At 42.1% G+C, this 21,100-nt stretch overlaps 1 protein-coding gene across 1 annotated transcript; it reads left to right on the top strand.

Annotated features, from left to right (window-relative positions):
• The first annotated feature begins 207 nt into the window (after positions 1-207).
• Positions 208-19,757, top strand: LOC139171808 (kinesin-like protein KIF19). Its single transcript, XM_070760241.1, has 14 exons — positions 208-312; positions 1,910-1,990; positions 4,143-4,253; positions 7,921-8,008; positions 8,985-9,121; positions 10,331-10,456; positions 11,601-11,795; positions 12,663-12,815; positions 14,084-14,206; positions 15,034-15,193; positions 15,556-15,730; positions 16,620-16,785; positions 17,834-18,104; positions 19,702-19,757. Exons 1-14 carry the CDS (start codon positions 208-210, stop codon positions 19,755-19,757), a joined length of 1,947 nt encoding a protein of 648 aa, XP_070616342.1.
• Positions 19,758-21,100: the final 1,343 nt, after the last annotated feature.

Genomic DNA, 21,100 nt, shown 5'->3' with positions numbered 1-21,100 from the left:
ACCATCCATCCACATTTGAGGACTATCCAATGGTTAGCAAATCCAGGAGGGTTCTTAAATGCTGATTTATTTTTTAAAACCCTTCTCTGCGTCTCTCTTGCATCACCTGTTCTTCACTCCCCCTGGGAAATCTTGCCTTCTTTTCCCATTGCAAGCCGCGCCTCCAGTTCCTCCTCCTGTTCTTGCAAACTGGTTGAAGGCAGCTGGATGGCTATCTTGACCCCCTCTGCTTCTCCCCGTGGAGCCCAGAGGAGGGGGATCTTGGGGGGCTCGGCTACTATGAAGGACCTAAGAACAGAACACGGGATGGTGGTAAGTCCTTCAGAGCTAGTGAAACGCTGCCCCTGCCCTTCCCCATCACCCCACCCTTTATGAGTTAGCAGCTGTGGCTTTAAATGAGTTGGGGGGGGGCTACTGACACAGAAGATGCCCCCCCAGGGGCTCAGCTTCCTTTCCAAGCTGCACAACTGTAGGATGAGCCCAATTCAAACGACATTTCCTTTTTAAATATTTTTATTAATTTTCCAGTTAAAAAAGGAAAGAACACAATAATAAGTACAGAAGAAAATCAAATTAATAATAGTATATACAGATATTAGCATTAAAGTCACTATATATTAATTATACCCTAGCCTATAATTTGTCTCAAGTATATAAATTAGTACATGCTTTTTCCCCATTAACAAAATAATTTCATATATACTTCAATGATTTATCATGCAGGCTGTATTGCCCCCCCACCCCCAAATTGTAAAGTCTAGATTTTATTTATTACATATTTCACAATATGTCAAATTTTTTACTAAGTCTGCACTTCTACTCGTTTTTTCTCATCATTCCTATCACCCATTTCCTCCCACTTAGGACTGTATGACTGTAACTTGTTGCTTGTATCCTAAGATTTTTATTAATATTGATTGTTTCCTCATTGCTTATTTGACAATCATTAAGTTTTACCACATGATTCTTGACAAATCTATATTTTTCTTTTATGTACACTGAGAGCATATGCACCAAGACAAATCCCTTGTGTGTCCAATCACACTTGGCCGATAAAGAATTCTATTCTATATTTAAGAAAGTAAAAATAATAAACAAATTAACATTATCAAAACAAGTGCAAAGCAAAACTAAACTATACCTTTCTTTATCTTGATGCATATTTTATCGTACAATATTTTAACCCGATGCTCAAATCTTAAACCATCTATTCCTGTCTGCTTGTGACAAAATACAAGTCAATTATTAGATTTGTATGCCGCCCCTGTCCGCAGACTCGGGGTGGCTCACAACAGTTGATAAAAACAATACATAATGACAAATCTAATAATTAGAATCTAAAATAACAATAGTACATTTAAAAAGTCTAAAAAGCAAGGAACCCCAATATTAAAAACATACATACAGTCATATCATGCATAATATTATATGTTATATTAAAACAAGGGTTTAAAAAAACATGAATGAGATAAGTAAGAATACAGTATAAGGAATGGATTGCAGCACAATGGCATAGTTTTAGTAGAAAAAAGCAAATAGCCAAGAGAAATTTTGATAGCTAATAACATTTGGAACCCGAATGAGAACAGAAAAGAAGCTTTGAAATCTAGATGACAAATTTAGAAAAAGAGGTAGCACAAGATCAACGATGTATACCAAAACAAAACAGATAAACAATTAAGAATTTTGATTAAGAACTTGGCAATTGATACTATATTGTATTGAATTCTAATCTGAAGGTATGTGAATTTGTATTTCTGTAAGGTGTAGAAGGAAAAAATAAAAAAAAATATCCCCCCCCCCCAAAAAAAAAAGAACACTCTGTACCTGTAGCAGTGGTGCAGATAGGTGTGAAACCTTGCAGGAATTCCAAAGTTCTGCAAAACCCAACTCTTGGTCTTGCTCGTAGGTGGCTGTCCGTGTTCGTCCCATCAACGAAATTGAGTTGGAGGAAGGGGCCATGGTCATTGGCCACAGAGTGGGAGACCAGGTGAGAAGCTGAAGGAGAGAGGGGGGGAGAGATGGGGGCTTTGGGTTCCATGGGAATGATAGAAGCTGGGGAAACCAGATCCAAAATTATATATTTGTTTATACTGCATGTTACTCCTCTTGCTTTCGACAGAGTATATACAGAGCTGTGAGACTCCATTTGGAATACTACTATGTTCAGTTCTGGAGACCTCACCTACAAAAAGAGATGGATCAAATTGAGCAGGTCCAAAGATGGGCTACAAAAACGGTGGAAGGTCTTAAGCATCAAAATTATACTCAATCTGTATAGTCTGGAGCAGGGGTCTCCAACCTTGGCAGTTTCAAGGCTTGTGGACTTCAACTCCCAGAGTTCCTCAGCAAAGCAAAGCAAATGAACTCTGGGAGTTGAAGTCCACAAGTCTTAAAGGTCTGGAGGACAGAAGGGAAAGGGGGGACAGGATCAAAACATTTAAATATGTTAAAGGGTTCAATAAGGTTCAGGACGGAAGTGTTTTTAATAGGAAAGTGAACCCAAGAATAAGGGGGCACAATCCGAGGTCAGTTGGGGGAAAGATCAGAAGCAATGTGAGAAAATATTATTTGACTGAAAGAGGAGTAGATGCTTGGAACAAACGTCCAGCAGACATGGTTGGTCAATCCACAGGAACTTAATTGAAATATTATCACATGTCTATCTTTCTTCCTATGTATTTGTGTATTGGACAAATGAATGAATAAATAAATAAATAAATAAATGCCTGGGATAAACATAGATCCAGGAAATAGTATAAGGGCAGATTAGATGGACCAGGAAGTCTTTTTCTGCCGTCAATCTTCTATGTTTCTATGAGTTGAAAACATACTCTGAGCTTACTTGGGCCACCAGAGTTACCAATCTATTTATCTAAATATATTGTTTATTTTTTTCAAACTCCCCCACTTTAAACAAGGGTGGACTTCAACTTCCAGAATTCCGCAGGCAGCATCGTGGCTGGGGAATTCTGGGAATGAAAGTCCACACTTTAAAAGTCGACAAATTTGGAGAGGAAAAATCCCAATTGTGAAGAGAACTGCCTTTCGTTGCATGCCTAGCAATTCTATGGTACTTCCAGGGTTTTTTTTTACCCCCTCTCCTTTTACCAAAAAAAATAAAAATTAAAAAAAATCAATGCTAATAAATCAACATACCACCAAAGGGCCAGTTCTTAAAGATGGTGTGTGTTTGGAAATGATGCCTGGCTGCAATTCGTTACTTTATTTGGAAGTAAACTCTTATATCCAGAAGAATATTTACAGGCTGGAATACCAGATGTTATCTTCATGCCAACACATTCTCTCAAACGGAGATGTGGTGGATAAGCAGTATAGAGTCCTTAAATTTATATTTCCCCTACAACTCCAGAGATTTTGCTTCTTTCGTACAAGGTTCTCAGCCCATGGCCAAACATGTTTAATTTAAACTCTAATTTTGAAGGAGGAGAAAACATCAAAGGAGTTAGGGCTCTAAACAACCTTAATCAGTATGTTGCTACGTGAAAAAGCTAATAGCCCCCAGCCAGGCAAAAAAACTTACAAAATATGTAGTCATCCACTAGCATCCTCAGAAATTGGATTTTGCTGTGAGCTATGAGGATAATCAGAAGCTGGAATATGGTGGGGCAAGACATAATAGTTTGATATTCCAAGTCTGTTAATTGGATAAATGTTGTCTTTTTAATTTTCAGTTGGTTTATTGTCCAAATTTGGCATTTATATCTCCATACATTCAGCAGCAATTTTGTTCTGGGTTGTTTTTTTTGAAGGGCAAATGATATATAATCTATACTGCAAGCCCTTTGCTTAATTGTATGCTTTCATCTGCAAAGCTGCCAAGGTTTTGTTGGGAAATTGCCTTGACGGTAACTCTTTGGTGCCTCTGTTGGGTGTGTTTTAATGGAGAAGAATGGAGACAGGTTCTCCTTTCCCAACTGGCTGGGGGATTGTGGGAATTGAAGTCCACACACCTTAAAAAGGTTGAGAAACACTGCGGTAAATTCTCCATCCAGCAAAGCGTAATTTGCCAATGGTTGAGTTTGGATGATCTCCTGGAACCCTTTCCACTTCTGTGGTTTTTATGGAGTTTGGTGCTGGCATCGTGGCTATCAACAACCAAATCTACTTCTCTGAAATAGATCATGGTCTTGATGGACCCAACAGAAGATCCAGAGGATATTTTGCGTGCCAACCGGTCGAGGGAGAAAACATTCATTTTTGACATGGTTTTTGGTCCTCAAGCAACCCAGGTGATGAAGTCTTCTTGGCTGAATAACTTGGAAACTGCTAATCTAACCGCTTTCTTTCTTTCTTTCTTTCTTTCTTTCTTTCTTTCTTTCTCTTTCATTCTCTTCTTCTTCTTCTTCTTCTTCTTCTTCTTCTTCTTCTTCTTCTTCTTCTTCTTCTTCTTCTTCTTCTTCTTCCAAATCTTATTTCATGTTATCTTTAAATGCATTGCTTAGTCGTTTTAGGAAGATGTCCTATCAGCCAACCAATATGAATGTTGTCCTACTGTATCTTGAAGGCATCTCCCATGATTGGGTGAAGCTCCTGCAGATATGTCCTTCATTACCATCCATAAGAGAATTTACATTTTGCTCAACAGATGTAAATCTCAAAGATATTTTATCTGAACCGGAGGTGAAGTTGAAAACATAGGGCAGGTTCATATTGGTTAAATCAATGTTTCTCAACTTTGGCAATTTTCAGATGAGCAGACTGGCTGAAAAATTTTGGGATTTGAAGGTCAGGTATCTTAAGAGTTGCCAAGGTTAAGAAACACAAGGTTAAAGGACAGAATGGTTATTGCATCAGTTGTAGCTTGCCACAAGTGTGTTATCTTTTCACAGTTTGTTCTTTTCCTCCATAACGCATTCCGACTCCATTCATCTTTTCTAAGCCCACAACCAAAATTTGCAATTATCAGTACCTCTTGATCTGAAATAAGTGAGATTACAAAATATTACATTGAGGTTCTTGCACCTAATATTAAAGAAGAGGCTTCAAATTCTCTCGTCTCCCTTTTACTCTTCCTGTTGTAAATTTGCCATCAGTCGCTTCTTGTGATTGTTTTAAGTCACTTGGGATGAAATTATTGCCTTTCAAACCTGCAGCGAAGTTTAAAAATTGCAAACCCTCCAGAGGGATGAAGTCATGTTTACTGGGGATGCCTAGGTACCACTCTTGAAAAATTTCCAGCACGAATGCCTCTTAGTAGCTCTGGAAGCTTTCTCTGCTGGGGCCAATTCGGCAGGCTCGTGCCTCCTTTTGAGTTTCCATGGTAAGAAAGAATATGATTTTAAAAAGCCCCATGATCATAATTTGGTTGTTCAAACAAAGCAGAAGCTATTACAATTAAAAATAGAAAAATATCCCTCCATCAAATAAGAGAATGCAAAAAAAAAACCATCTCACTTATCAGCTTTCTTTAAAGGGATGGGTTGGAGTTATAACTTTGAGAATCCTAAAAATATTGTCTGCTCAGGTATAGGTGTAAAAATATACTGGGAGGGAGGGAAGGGAGGGAGGGGGAGGAAAGGGTGGGAGGAAGAGGAAGGGAGAGGGGGAAAGGGAGGAATGGCAGGGAGAGGAAGGAAAGGAGGGAAGGAAGGAGTTGGAGGGAAAGGAGGAAAGAAGGAAGGAAGGATGGAAAGAAGAAAAGAGAAAAGCGAGGGAGGAAGAGAAGAGAAGAGAGGGAGGAAGGAAGGAAGAGAGGGAGGGGGAGGGAGGAAAGGGTGGGAGGAAGAGGAAGGGAGAGGGGGAAAGGGGGGAATGTCAGGGAGGGGAAGGAAAGGAGGGAAGGAAGGAGTTGGAGGGAAAGGACGAAGGAAGGAAGGAAAGAAGAAAAGAGAAAAGGGAGCGAGGGAGGAAGAAAAGAAGAGGAAGAGAAGAAGAGAGGGAGGGAGGAAGGGGGAGGGAGGAAAGGGTGAGATGAAGAGGAAGGGAAAGGGGGGAATGGCAGGGAGAGGAAGGAAAGGAGGGAAGGAAGGAGTTGGAGGGAAAGGAGGGAGGAAGGAAGGAAGGAAGGAAGGAAGGTAGGAAGGAAGGGAAAATAAACCAGGAAGGGAAGAAAAAAAGTAAACAAAGAGGAGGGAGGGAGGGAGGGAAGGAGGAAGGAAGGAAGGAAGGAAGGAAGGATGGAAGAAAAGAAGGGAGGGAGGGAAATAGAAAAGAGGGAGGGAGGGAGGAAGGGAAGGAAGGAGAAGGGTTTCCATTATCCCATCTCTTGATTAAAAGGCTGCCTTCTCTGCTTTGCTGACATTGCCGTTTCATTAAGAGCCCTACGCAGTACAAAATTCTTTTCACACTCAGGAAGGGTGTGAAGAAAGGCTCCAGGGGTGCTAAGAAAATGTGCTAAGAAAATGGAAGTCGCCCTGTGGCTTGTTGACCCGGAGAGGCGAAACCTCCTGAGCCATGAAAGTGTCAAAATATTTGAGAATGGGAAAGTCTCAATAATAAGAGGCCAGGAAGCTGCGCTACGGCTTGGGGGGTTGGGCAGATGAGAGAGAGAGAGAGAGGTGTTCATACAATGACATGCTCTGGACTACATAGCACATCATTGGCGGCTACGTGCTGTAGAAACTGCAGCCACCAAGCAATTCTCCAGGAGCTTCTGCATCAAACACATAGCAGCCCTTTAAAAAATCCTACTGACCCTACGTAGCTTCTGCTCCGGCAATCTCACACTACTCACCAGAGCTTACAAAACCTTCGCCAGACCCATCCTTGAATACAGCTCATCTGTCTGGAACTCACACCGCATTTCGGACATCAACACCCTCGAAAACGTCCAAAGATACTTCACCAGAAGAGCCCTTCGCTCCTCCACTTGAAACAGAACACCCTATGACACTAGACTTACAATCCTGGGTCTAGAAAGCCTAGAACTCCGGCATCTAAAACACGATTTGAGAATTGCCCACAAGATCATATGCTGCAACGTCCTGCCTGTCAACGACTAGTTCAGCTTCAACCGCAACAACACAAGAGCACACAACAGATTCAAACTTAATATCAACCGCTCCAAACTTGACTGTAAAAAATATGACTTTAGCAATCGAGTTGTCGAGGCGTGGAACTCATTACCGGACTCCGTGGTGTCAACCCCTAACCCCCAACATTTAACCCTTAGACTATCCACGATTGACCTCTCCAGGTTCCTTAGAGGTCAGTAAGGGGCGAGTACAAGTGCACTAGAGTGCCTTCCGTCCCCTGTCCAATTGTCTCTCCTATATTTTATATATTTTTTCTTCCATTCATACATCTTTTCCTCTATTCTTCATTGACATAATCTGTTCTCATATCTTTTCTTCTATCCTTTCCCTGATATTTACTGCTACATGTTTTTATTCTCTTTAACTTTCCATTTGTATTGGAATGAATGAATGAATGAATGAATGAATGAATAAATGAATGAATGAATAAATGGAAAACAAACCCACCCATCCATCCCTGCAGCTGCACTGGAATGGAAACCCCTTTATCCTTACCCAGAATGGCTGAGGATGATGGGTTTGTCCCAGTAGTGGGTTCAGGAATGGGAGTGTGGAGGAGCACTTTGCATGCACACAATGCTTTTGCGTATGTGCACCGCAATTGTGATGATGTCCAGGTGGGTGGGCGAAGCCTCATCCTGCTGCTACCGGTTCACCGAACCCATGAGAACCAATAGCAACCCACCCCTGGTTTGTCCCCCAATGTAACTGGGTTACGACGATCGCAAGTTATGACCCGTAATTGCCTGGTTCAATTACGCTCATAACTGGAGGACAGCACACAGCCTCAATATTATGAGTTTGAACTGAAACTGTAGGGCCATAAAGTCGTCTGGAGGTTGAACCCTGTAGCTGGCCTTGAGAAGTTTCAAGGCATGAGGTTTTGAAAGCCACCCTGATTGTCTCCTCTGATTCTTGCCAGGAGGAGGTGTACTTGTCCACTACAAAAAGCCTCATCGAAGGGGTCATCTCGGGATACAACGCTACCGTTTTTGCATATGGACCCACTGGTAAATAGCTCTGTCGTCTTGCTGAGGTTGGGGCTGGTGGAACGAAGGGGAGAGAGAGTCATGGAAGGAGATTGTCTCGTTTATGAATTCCACCCAAAACTTACTGGTTGGAACTGGAACTGAGGATGTCCATTTACCTTCCTTTCTTCCTTGCTCTATCCATCTCTCTATCATTTGTCATCTGCATATCTACTATCACCTTCCTTCCTTCCTTCCTTCCTTCATCTATCCATCTATCATCTCTCTCTCTCATCTGTCATCTACATACCTACTATCAACTTCCTTCCTTTCTTCCTTCCACTATCTATCCATCATCTCTCTCTGTCATCTACATACCTATCACCTTCCTTCCTTCTTTCCTTCCTTCCTTCATCTATCCATCTATCATCTCTCTCTCTCATCTGTCATCTACATACCTACTATCAACTTCCTTCCTTTCTTCCTTCCTTCCACTATCTATCCATCATCTCTCTCTGTCATCTACATACCTATCACCTACCTTCCTTCCATCTTTCCTTCCTTCCTTCATCTATCTTCCATCATCTCTCTCATCTGTCATCTACATATCTACTATCCCCTTCCTTCCCCTTTCCCTCTTTTCCTTTCTTCCTTTGTTTTGTTCTCCATTTATTTATCCATCTATATATCATCTCTCATCTGTCATCTATATACCTACCATTCCTTCCTTCCTCCCTTTCTCCCTCCCTTCCTTCTCCTCTTTCCTTCCTTCATTTCTTTCTCTATCCATCTATTATCTACATGCTATTATCTTCCTTCCTTCCTTCTCTCTTTCCTTCCTTCCTATGTTTCTTTCTCTATTTATCTATATATCATCTCTCCCTCCCATCTATCATCTACATGCCTACTATCATCTTTCTTCCTTTTCTCCCTCCTACCCACCATTCCTTCCTTCCTTCCTTCCTTCCTTCCTTCCTTCCTTCCTTCCTTCCTTCCTTCCTTCCTTCCCTTCTCTCAGGAGCTGGGAAAACCTACACTATGCTGGGGACAGATTCAGAACCTGGGATATACATCCGTACCCTCCACGATCTCTTTCAAGCCATCGAGTCCACTGGAGACGACCAGAATTATTCGGTCTGCATGTCGTACCTGGAGGTGAGATTTACACATTTAGAGGACTGCAGGTTAAAGCCAGAAGAGACATTGGGCAGGGGTAGGCAAAGTTGGCTCTTCTCTGACATGTGGACTTCAACTCCCAGAATTCCTGGGCTAGCATGATTGGCTCAGGAATTCTGGGAGTTGAAGTCCCCAAGTCATAGAAGAGCCAACTTTGCCTACCCCAGGCTTGGAGCATCCGAAGGGGTGGCAGGAATGAAATAAAACCAAGCATCCCCAAATCTTCTCATCCCCTTCTATCGAAAAGGAAAACATCTGTCCTTCAAGGAGAGAAGCCCCATCCTTGGGTCCTCTACTCACTCAGGAAGAGAATGGCCCAGTTGAATCTTCATGGGGGGGGGGGGCGGAATGGGATGTAGAAGCAATTGATGGGAAAGATCCTGAACGTAGAAGAATGAATACTGAGCCTTAGTGTTCTGTCGGGCTCTCTGGTAGAATCCTCCCAAAAATGCACAGATACAATTTCAGACACACACACACGTTTGAAAATTCAAAACAATGTTCTTTATACCAAAAATGCAAATAAACAGAGCACACTTTTTGTATAGCAAAGAGCACTGGTCTCCAAACAAACTGGTAATTTGTACAAGTCCCTTATCAGTTCTTGCAGCTGGGAGGCAATTCACAGTCCTTCTTCTTTCACAAAGTGAAACACACTTTGCTCTGGGTTAGTTTCAAAGCGGGGGAAAATCAGCACACAAAGGTCAAAGTCAGCAAAGCAGTCATGAAACACAACCATCAGATAATCCTCCACAATGGCCAAACCCACAGGCTGCTATTTATAGCAGCCTCGCTAATGACCGCAGCCCCACCCAACCACAGGTGGCCTCATTTTCTTTGATAGCAATCTCTCAGTTGTTGCTGCCTATGCATCGCTCTCCCCATGCGTGGCTGTATCATTAACTCTTGTTCTGAATCCAAGGAGGAGCTAGATAATTGATCTCCTTCTGAGCTGTCTGCCCCACTCTCCTCCTCCCTGTCACTCATGTCTTCTTGGTCAGAGGAGCCTTCATCATTAGATTCCACCGTGGGCAAAACAGGCCTGCAGCATGTGGATGTCTCCCCCACATCCACAGTCCTTGGGGCAGGAGCTGGGCCAGAGCTAACCACAACACTTAGTAAGCCCTTTTGGACAAGATGGGCAAAGAGGAAGTTTTAATGTCCTCATTTCTCTCCTTTTCCTTTCAGGTTTATAATGAAATTATCCGTGACCTCCTCAATCCCTCCACAGGCTACCTTGAGCTGAGAGAAGATTCCAAAGGCTGCATCCAGATTGCAGGAATAACTGAAGTCTCCACGACAAATGCCCAAGAAGTAGATATCGCTAACGTTCTTTCTTTTTAAAAAAATCTTTATTTTTATATATATATATGTGTGTGTGTGTGTGTGTGTGTGTGTGTGTGTGTGTGATATTTTTGCTAAATTTGAAAATTAAGGGAGACTAGGATAGATATATTTTGGCCTTGTTCTGGCATCCTCAGCTAGACATACCCTCACTGGGACTTGAACTTGCAGCCTTTGCCTTGTGAGGCAGAGAATTAATCTCTGGGCTACAGTATCCAATCCCTTCAGCTCTATATATATATTGTTGCACTGTTCTCTCCTTTTTATTCAGTTAGGACATTAACAAACTATTATGTTAGAGGTTTCATGCAAAAACTATATACAGTACAGTGGTACCTCTTCTTACAAACTTCATTCGTTCCGTGACCAGGTTCGTAAGTAGGAAAGTTCGTAAGACGAAGCAAGTTTCCCCATAGGAATCACTGTAAAAGCAAATAATGTGTGCAACCCCATCCCTAAAGTCACCCCTTTTGCCTTGCACCGCTGGGAATCCCCACCTCCGGACTTCCATTGCCAGCCAAAGCGCCCATTCTTGCGGTGCTGGGATTTCCCTGAGGCTCTTGTGTCGCTGGAATTCCCTTCATTTTTCCCGGCGCTGCTTTGAATCCCAGCGAGGGGAGGCTCAGGGGAATCCCAGCAATGCAAGAACAGGCGCTTCGGTTGTCAACGGAAGTCCGGAGGCGGGGATTCCCAGCAAAGGGTGGCTCAGGGGAATCCCAGCGCTTCGGCTGGCAACAGAAGTCCGGAGGCGGGGCATCCCAGTGGTGGCGGCTCGGGTTCATAAGGTGAAAATAGTTCGGAAGAAGAGGCAAAAAAATCTTAAACACCAGGTCAGTATCTCGAAAACTTTGTTAGTAGAGGCGTTCGTAAGTAGAGGTACCACTGTATTTGTATTTGTTTTTATACTCCTGATGCTCAAATTTCTCTTTTGTGATTTGTACATGTAGACACATATATATTGTGGTATTGTTCTTTCTTCAATAAATAAACTTTTTAAAAACAAACAGACAGACAGACAGACAGACAGACATCCACATTCATCCTATCACAAAGCTGAGTTTTTAAAACATTACGAAACCTTTGTAGACAATGTAGAGTGTTTGTGGTTTGAAAGATTATGCAGTTGTTGACCAAAGGAAACAAGGAACGTACTCAAGAGCCCACGGCCGCCAACAAGACTTCCTCGCGGTCTCACGCTGTCCTACAAGTATCCGTGAAGCAGATCAACCAAGTGAAAGGCGACGGTGAGGAAGGGCATGTCGGAAGGCTCTTCATGGTCGACCTGGCTGGGTCAGAAAGAGCTGCTCAGGTGAGGTCAACCATCCTTCAGTTCTCTACCCAATTATGTTACCTACCACGACATCACAGCCTTGGGTGGTGCAGTGGTGAGAGTGCAGTACTGCAGGCTACTTCTGCTGATCACTGGCTGCCAGCAGTTTGACAGATCTAATCTCAGTAGGCTCCAGGTTGACTCAGCCTTCCTTCCTTCATTCCTTCGTTCCTTCCCTCTTCCTCCTTCCTTCCTTCCTTCCTCAGTGGCTCAGTGGTTAGAGTGCAGTACTGCAGGCTACTTCTGCTGATCACTGGCTGCCAGCAGTTTGACAGATCTAATCTCAGTAGGCTCCAGGTTGACTCAGCCTTCCTTCCTTCCTTCCTTCCCTCTTCCTCCTTCCTTCCTTCCTTCCTTCCTTCCTTCCTTCCTCAGTGGCTCAGTGGTTAGAGTGCAGTACTGCAGGCTACTTCTGCTGCTCACTGGCTGCCAACAGTTTGGCAGATCGAATCTCAGTAGACTCAAGGTTGACTCCACCATCTGCTGCTGAATCATTCATTCATTCATTCATTCATTCATTCATTCATTTGATTTTTATGCCGCCCTTCTCCTTAGACTCAGGGCAGCTTACAATATGTTAGCAATAGCACTTTTTTAAAAACAGAGCCATCCTATTGCCCCCCACAATCTGGGTCCTCATTTGACCCACCTCGGAAGGATGGAAGGCTGAGTCCACCTTGAGCCGGTGATGAGATTTGAACCGCTGACCTGCCGATCTAGCAGTCAGCTTCAGTGGCCTGCAGTACAGCACTCTACCTGCTGCGCCACCCCGGCTCATCGTTATAATCATCATTATGTTTCTTTTTTCCCCTTCCTGGTGCTGATGTCTTTTTCCCTTCTCCCCAGACGCAATATCAGGGCAAAAGGAGGCAGGAGGGGGCCCACATCAACCGATCCCTCCTTGCTCTGGGGAACTGCATCAATGCGCTGAGCGAAAAGGGCAGCAGTCGGAGTCAATACGTCAATTTCCGAGACAGCAAACTGACCCGTTTATTGAAGGTAACAAATTACAGCTCTTTTCCACCTACAGATGCTTTTGGTTGCTTGGGAATAGGAAAAAGATAACACACCTCGATTTACGACAATTTGTTTAGTGACCATTGAAAGTTACAATAGCTCATGATTCCTTCTCACACTGACCACCATGGCCATGGGATCAAAATCCAGGTGTTTGGCAACTAAATCATATTTATGAATGGTTGCAGCATCTTTCTGTTTTGCTTAGCAATGGAAACATAGGGCTCTCCATGGTGGTCTTAAGTCGAGGGCTTTCCATACTGCTGTACAACCATCTTCCTTTTTAATATATAATATATATTTAATATATAATACATATCCCAGTGGGTATGGCTAGCTGATGGGGCCAAAATAAGGCTGAAATAGATCTATCCTAGTCTCCCTTAATTTTCAAATTCAGCAAAAAAAAATGTGACATATATATATATATTAAAATTTCAGCAAAAACAAGTGATACATACAGAACATAGTTTGTTGGCTATGAATAAATTAACTGCCTTGAAATGGCCCTGGGTTGGGCCTAGAGGCAAAAAGGAGCTGTGACGTTCCTTCAATATACCAGGGTAATCCAACAGAAAAAACATATAGCCCCTCCCTGGTACAAAGCTGAAGGGATCAGATCTGGTGGCCTAGAGGTTAATTCTCTGCCTTACAAGGCAGAGGCCCCAGGATCAAATCCCAGTAAGGATATGGCTAGCTGATGAGGCCAGAACAAGGCCAAAATAGCGCTATCCTAGTCTCCCTTAATTTTAAAATTTCAGCAAAAACAAGTGATATACAGTATATATTGAAATATATACATTAAAAACACAACATATAAACCCTTAAAGACAGACAATTATATACACACACAAAAAGAAGATATTCAATTGAATTATTCTCATCCATTAAACACATTATTTCCATAGTCAATACCAAAAAAAGAGTTAATTCTCATTATTTAATTTATATACATGTTTGTTCTGCTTTTAACCATCTTAAGTCAATTAATACAAATCAAATGGTTCATTATCAATCTTTAAAAAGTTTATCCTTCTTATTTTATATCTAATTCATAATTATACATTAATTTTCTTTATCATAATTATATATTAATGTTCTTTCCTTTTTTCTAGCCATTCATAAAATGTATTCCTAGTTTTATAATATTCTGAACTTTCATGGCTTCAACCCTTTTCCAATTCACTTTTTTAGAGTTTACTTTTGTTGGCTCCAAGAGCCAGAGGCTCATAAGAATCTTACCTCTTTAGGATTCCTTAGGAGGCAACAGCAGGACCGTTATGATCACTCACATCAGCCCAGCCAGCAGCTGCTTTGAAGAATCTCGGACAACACTGATGTATGCCTATCGAGCCAAGAATATCAAAACGAGGGTCAGATGTGATTTGTATTTCAAATGTGGTCTCACCAGCACTCTATACAGCGGGATCACAATCTCCCCCTTCCTGCTTGTTATACCTCTAGCTGTTCTGCCGTTGTGTCCCAACCGCCCGTAATTACAGGGTAATTAGTCCAAAAAGACACACACCACACGATAGAAGGAAAACCAAAATTCTTTATCAACAGAAAAGCAGAAAAAATTCCCTTTTTAAATGTCAAAGGGATTTTCTGGTACACACAAGGCTCAGGTTAAATGCAATCCAATTTCTCACCCAATAACTGGGAAACTGAGTCCAATTCCAAAGTCCAGAAAGTCCACGCACAGTCTTGAACAGGGAAACAGCAAAACCACGATCTTGACGAAACTATGAATCAGATAAACTTCCACGAGGCTAAACCAGCACGCTGCTCTTTTTATCTGTAGCACTAATTACAGCAGCCCCACCCAACCACCGGTGGCCTCACTTATCTCCTGTAATAATCCTTCAATTGTTCTCTCTATGCATGCGTGGGTCCGTCATAAGTTCTTTTTCAGAATCCAGGGATGATAAGGATGATTGATCTCCTCCTGGGCTGTCTGCCAAACTCCCCTCTTCCCTGTCACTCATGCTTCCTTCGTCAGAGAAGCCTTCGTCGGGAGATTCTATCGGAAGCAAAACAGGCCTGTGGCATGTGGATGTTTCCCCCACCTCCACCTCCACATTCCTGGGGGCAGGAGCTGGGCCAGAGCCAACCACAACATCTAGCCATGCAGCCAGGCATTCTACTGGCTTAATTAGTATTCTTGGAATTCCTTGACCAGATGTTTCTGCCCCAACAGGTAAAGCGTAATCTTCTCAGTGTCTCTTACCACATCGCTCAGTACACCAGCATCATATCAAATCTCCGGCGTGAGATTGAATGCTTGAAGGCCAAAGTTGAAAACCAGGAGAAGGAAAAACAGCTCCTGAACTCCGGGGCCAAAGATGGACAAGCTCAAGGTGAGTTTTTGGCATCTTCAGGGGACTAAATTGTTATGTGGTTTTATTGAAGGTTGGGGAAGTAGGACCCCTCAATTAACCCATAAATGGCTCATTGGAAATAACCCTGCCTTGGTTTAATCAAGGTTTACCCTTAGCTTAATGTCCATGATATTTCATTCTAGAACAATACAAGTTCTCCAATCTTGGTAGTTTTAAGATGGATGGACTTCAACTCCCAGAATTCTGGCTGGCTGGGGAATTCTGGGAATCGGAGTCCACCCATCTTAAAAACCGCCACGGTTGAGGAAACACTGTTGTAGAAGCTAGAAAGGAAATTGTAAATCTGAGGTGTAGAAGGCCTGATTTCTTGTTGTCCGCAGGGCAGAGTCCTCTGGACTTGGAGGAGGATGGCCATCAACAATTGCAGAAATTACGGAAACAACTGGTGGGGGCCTTCAAGGAACAGATGGACATGCGACGCAGTTTAATGGAGTTGGAGAATACCAACATGGAGCTCCATGTAGATACCTCCAGGCATCTTCTCATGATTGCAGAGTGAGTCAAAAGACCTGGTTGTTGTTGGGTTGTTGTTTTTTTGAAACCCATTTTTAGATTGTTGAGGGACAGCAGAATTAGAATAAGAGTGGAGATCCCAGCAAAGCAGATTTGGGCTAAAGGCAAGGGGGTCAAGTTTAGACAAGCAGTTAAGAATTGGAGATCAAAGCAACAGTTCTTTAGACCCATCCCAGTTGAATGGAGACCCTGTAGGAAAAATCAACCATGGTTGCAAAGTTTCCTTTCAAAAAATTGGCGGCTCAGAACTGGAGAACAGTCACTCCTTGCAAGTAAGGGCATTGACTTCAACTCAAGGGTTCCCAAGTGATGGAGAAGAACTGATGTAGACTCCCAAGCTTGGAGCTCGGAACAGACCTAATCACAATGTCCTTTGTTCCTTCCTCCCTTCCTTCCTTCCTTCCTTCCTTCCTTCCTTCCTTCCTCCCTCTTCCCTCCCTTCTTTCCTTCCTTCTTTCCTTCTTTCTCCCCCTCCTTCTTTCCTTCCTTCCTCTCTTCCTTCCTTCCTTCCTTCTTTCCTTCTTTCCTTCCTCTTCCCTCCCTTCTTTCCTTCCTTCCTTCTTTCCCTCCCTCCCTTCTTCCTTCCTTCCTCCCTTCCTTCCTTCTTTCCTTCCTTCCTCTCTTCCTTCCTTCCTTCCTTCCTCTTCCCTCCCTTCTTTTCTTCCTTCCTTCTTTCCCTCCCTCCTTCCTTCCTTCCTCCCTCCTTTCCTTCCTTCCTTCCTTCCTCCCTTCCTCCCTTCCTCCCTTCCTCCCTTCTTTCCTTCCTTCCTCCCTTCCTTCCTCTCTTCCTTCCTTCCTTCTTTCTTTCCTCCCTTCCTCCCTCCCTCCCTTCCTTCTTTCCATCCATCCTTCCTTTCTTCCTTCCTTCCAGCTGGGAACGTGAGAGAGTTCATCAAAGGGGCCAAAGTGCCAACACACACCACCCAGGTGAAAAAGAAGACGAGGAGGGAGATTTCCTGGAACCTGTGGAGATCACAATTGGCAGGGAAGAGATAAACACACTGGTGGCAGAACAGCGGAAAACGGCAGCCTTGAAGGTAACGGCAGGAAGGAGTTTTCGCAATAGGCTCAAAATTGTTCAGTTACACTCAGTCAGCACGTGTCCCTGGGAACAACCACTTTCATTACATCCAAAACCCTGGGGGGGGGGCAAATGGGGAAAAAATTGCGGTACTTATTTATTGACATATTTAAATAGAATAGAATATTGGAATTGGAAGGGACCTTGGAGGTCTTCTAGTCCAACCCCCTGCTTAGGCAGGAAACCCTACAGCATTTCAGACAGATGGCTATCCAACATCTTCATAAAAACTTCCAGTGTTGGAGCATTCACAACTTCTGGTGGCAAGCTGTTCCACTGATCATCATTATAACAACAACAACAACATAGTTGGAAAGGGACCTTGGAAGTCTTCTAGTCCAACCCCCTGCTTGGGCAGGAAACCCTACACTACTTTAGACAGATGGTTATCCAACATCTGTTTTAAAAACTTCCAGTGTTTGGGCATTCACAACTTCTGGTGGCAGGTAGTTCCACTTATCAGCCATCGGGAAATTTCTCCTTAGTTCTAAATTGCTTATCTCCTTATTTAGTTTCCACCCATTGCTTCTTGTTCTACTCTCAGGTGCTTTGGAGAATAGCTTGTCTCCTTCTTCTTTGTGGCAACCCCTGAGATATTGGAAGGCTGCTATCCTGTCATCACTGGTCCTTCTTTTCATCAAACTAGCCATGTCCAGTTCCTGCAACCGTTCTTCATATGTTTTAGCCTCCAGTCCCTTAATCATCTTTGTCGCTCTTCTCTGCACTCTTTCTAGAGTCTCAACATCCTTTTAGCAGTTGTGCAATCAACTGAATGATTAGGGGACTGGCTAGAAGACCTCCAAGGTCCCTTCCAAGTCTGTTGTTGTTATTATTATTATTGATGCAACCACCGCAAAGGAATTGTCTCACTTCAAAATAATAAGAGCTCCTCTTTCACTTTAGTATTCAAGGACTTCTTAATATTGAGAGCTTTCTTCAGAAATGGAGAATTTTGTCCTCAATCCATCCAGTGGAATTTCCAAATTTCTCCTTTCCTAATTTAGGCTGACCTGGAGCAAAAGTTGGCCAACGCCAAGAAGAAAGTTTCCCAAATGGAGAAGTTGCTCCCCGAACAAACTACCAGCAAGGACCAACGGGAAGTTCTGAGCCTCTTGTGCAAGACCCATGAGTTGGAAGTTGGGAAGACAGAACTTCAAGCCAACGCCTTGTACAAGGACAACCTCCTCTGTCAGAAGAATTTCATCATCCAGAGCCACCAACAGTACCGACATCTCTGCGAAGAGCTTATTCAACAGCAGTGGGCCCTGATCCAAGGTAGGGCTGGAGGACTTCAACTGGTATCTCAAGAGCTTTCTCTACTTTTCTCTAGCTTCCAGTCAGACTGCACTAAAAACATCACACGTGGCTTTCCAAAAAGGAGGGGATTTTACTACCATATTATTATTATTATTATTATTATTATTATTATTATTATTATTAATTAGATTTATTTATTAGATCATCCCTATCTTTGTTGAGTTTCTCAGGGAATTTGCAGATATATATATATTATTTTTCTCCAACATAGAATAAAAAACAATACGTAAGTACAAACACTAAAACCATGCTTGTAATAAAACATATATATATATATATATTTCTTTTCTGGGGGGGTGGTATAATTTTTTTATTGAAAAAAAAATCATTTTCTGTTAATCATTCCATGGAGACTCTTATCTTTCTTCCCTTAAAAAAAATGCTATCAAACCTATACAACATTATCGAGTCAAAAACCTCAAAATAACAATCTTTTCCCCACCTTACACTAAAAAATTTACATTACATCAGTATAAACAATATCAAACTCTCTTTTATGCAAATCTATCTTAATTCAAACATTCATTTCTCCATTAAAGTAATTAATCCAATATCAACTTATCATATAATTGCTAGAGATTCTATATATATCTAAAACAGAAAGGAAACTTCTCAGAATATGTCACATAGAATATATTAGAAAATTCTATGTTTAAATTCTTATCAATAAGTAAGTTTTTGTGTCATATCGTTATATAGTGCCGCCACCAATTCTTATCTCCGAGACCGCCTCCTGCCGCACGAATCCCAGCGACCGATTAGGTCCCACAGAGTGGGCCTTCTCCGGGTCCCGTCAACTAAACAATGTCGGTTGGCGGGCCCCAGGGGAAGAGCCTTCTCTGTGGCGGCCCCGGCTCTCTGGAACCAGCTCCCCCCAGAGATTAGAACTGCCCCTACCCTCCTCGCCTTTCGCAAACTCCTTAAAACCCACCTTTGTCGTCAGGCATGGGGGAACTGAGACATCTCCCCCGGGCCTATACAATTTATGTATGGTATGTTTGTGTGTATGTCTGTTTAATTATGGTTTTTTTAAATATTTTAAATGGTAAATTATTAGATTTGTTATAAACTGTTTTTATTGTGTTGAGAGCTGCCCCGAGTCTGCGGAGAGGGGCGGCATACAAATCTAATTAATAATAATAATAATAATAATAATTATTATTATTATTATTATTATTATTAGTAGTAGTAGTAGTAGTAGTAGTAGTAGTAGTAGTATCTTGCCCTCTTGCTAACAATATTTTTATTCAATTTTCATATCTCATTTTCGCCAAAACAATTTTAACAAACTGCTTTCGGCTCAATGCTGTGTTTCCCAATAAAGAGTGTGATTTAAAACTGAAAATAGTGGGATTTAGTCGGTGGTTTCACTCCGAAAGCCCAGAAACAGAACGGGGGGCATCAGACCTGGAAGCTTTCTGTCTTTTGTGTAGATCACAATATTCAAGTCCCAGAACCTCTTGAAAAACTGTACCAGCTGTATTTCCATGAGCTAGAAGGAGGAACTCTGGATCGCCTGATGGTGCTACACTCATTGATGTCCAATGCTTGGCAGGTAAGATGGAATTCTCCCCTATTTCCCAAGATGGAGATTCCTCAGAGACGGAGTAGGGGGAATTGCTTATCATCTTGTTATTATTTATTAATTAATTTTTTAAAGCTTTATTTATTTGCTTTTTCATTTAAAAAAACATTTACACAGATCAATACCCGATCTCTTATGTCATATCAATTCTATAATGTTCTATTGTTGTTTATATTTCCAATATATTTACCTATATTGTTTATGTTTATATGTTTCCATTTTTCATACCTTCTTTCACATTATATCACATTGTTTTTTGTTTTGTTTTCCATCCATTTATTCCAAGTTTCATAATATTCTGAGTTGTTTAATCCCTTAATCTCCATCATCAGCCTGTCCATTTCTGAACATCTATACACTTTTATCTATGGTTATGTTTTCTGATTGTTTTTCCCGTATTGTGCATAACAATATCTCCGGGACCGCCTTCTCCCGCACGAACCCCAGCGACCAGTTAGGTCCCACAGAGTTGGCCTTCTCCGGGTCCGGTCAACTAAACGATGTCGTTTGGCCGGACCCAGGGGAAAAGCCTTCTCTGTGGTGGCCCCGACCCTTTGGAACCAACTCCCCCCAGATATCAGAGTTGCCCCCACCCTCCTTGCCTTTCACAAGCTCCTCAAAACCCACCTCTGTCATCAGGCATGGGGGAATCGACACTTTCCCTCCCCCTAGGCTTATAAAATTTATGCATGGTATGCTAGTATGTATGATTGGTTTCTAAATTGGGGTTTTTAAATTAACTTAAATATTAGATTTGTTTACATTGTATTATTATTGCTGTGAGCCGCCCTGAGTCTGCGGAGAGGGGCGGCATACAAATCTGATTAATAAATAAATAAACAAACAAACCCTTGCTGCTGTTATTATATGGATTATTAAATATTGAGTTTTTTTATACGAAATGAGATATGGAAATAACACTAGGCAATGTCAACTTTGCATGAGATGCATCTATCAGCTGATAAACTAATAAGCTCATTTTTTTAAAAAAAATATTTTTGGTTTTGTGGGATAGTTTCAGTCTGGACAGATGCCGAAACCAGATCGTAACAGAGAGGAAAACCCAGAAGGATCCATCGATCACAAGAAATCTTTCCTTCCAGGGCCCAAATTTGAACTTCCCCCAATTGTTGTGGATTCAGACAGGTAGTAACAGCTTTTACGGGTTTTCTTTTCTAGAACAAAAACACTTTGATGACTTTTATCAAATTGGAGGTCATAGGAGAAATGGCAGAACCTGGGGGTGGAGTCATAAGAGGAACCAGCCTAGAATCGCTAGGTAGCCACAAAGAGGCTAAGCCCAACTTCTCTTGACTTCCTTTGATCCTTTCCTAGTACCAAAATAGTGCTTAATAGTGATTAAGAAAAT

This window comes from Erythrolamprus reginae, chromosome 9, assembly GCF_031021105.1.
Source record: "Erythrolamprus reginae isolate rEryReg1 chromosome 9, rEryReg1.hap1, whole genome shotgun sequence".
Lineage (NCBI taxonomy): Eukaryota > Metazoa > Chordata > Lepidosauria > Squamata > Dipsadidae > Erythrolamprus > Erythrolamprus reginae.
Note: the sequence above shows the minus strand (reverse complement) of the source record. Positions and strands in the feature narration are given on the sequence as shown.

Coding starts and splice junctions, on each gene's coding strand:
- LOC139171808 (XM_070760241.1), top strand. CDS start 208: ATGGCTATCTTGACCCCCTCTGCTTCTCCCCGTGGAGCCCAGAGGAGG. Junction 313..1,909: donor GAACAGAACACGGGATGGTG/GTAAGTCCTTCA, acceptor TCTTGCTCGTAG/GTGGCTGTCCGTGTTCGTCC. Junction 9,122..10,330: donor TCTGCATGTCGTACCTGGAG/GTGAGATTTACA, acceptor TTTTCCTTTCAG/GTTTATAATGAAATTATCCG.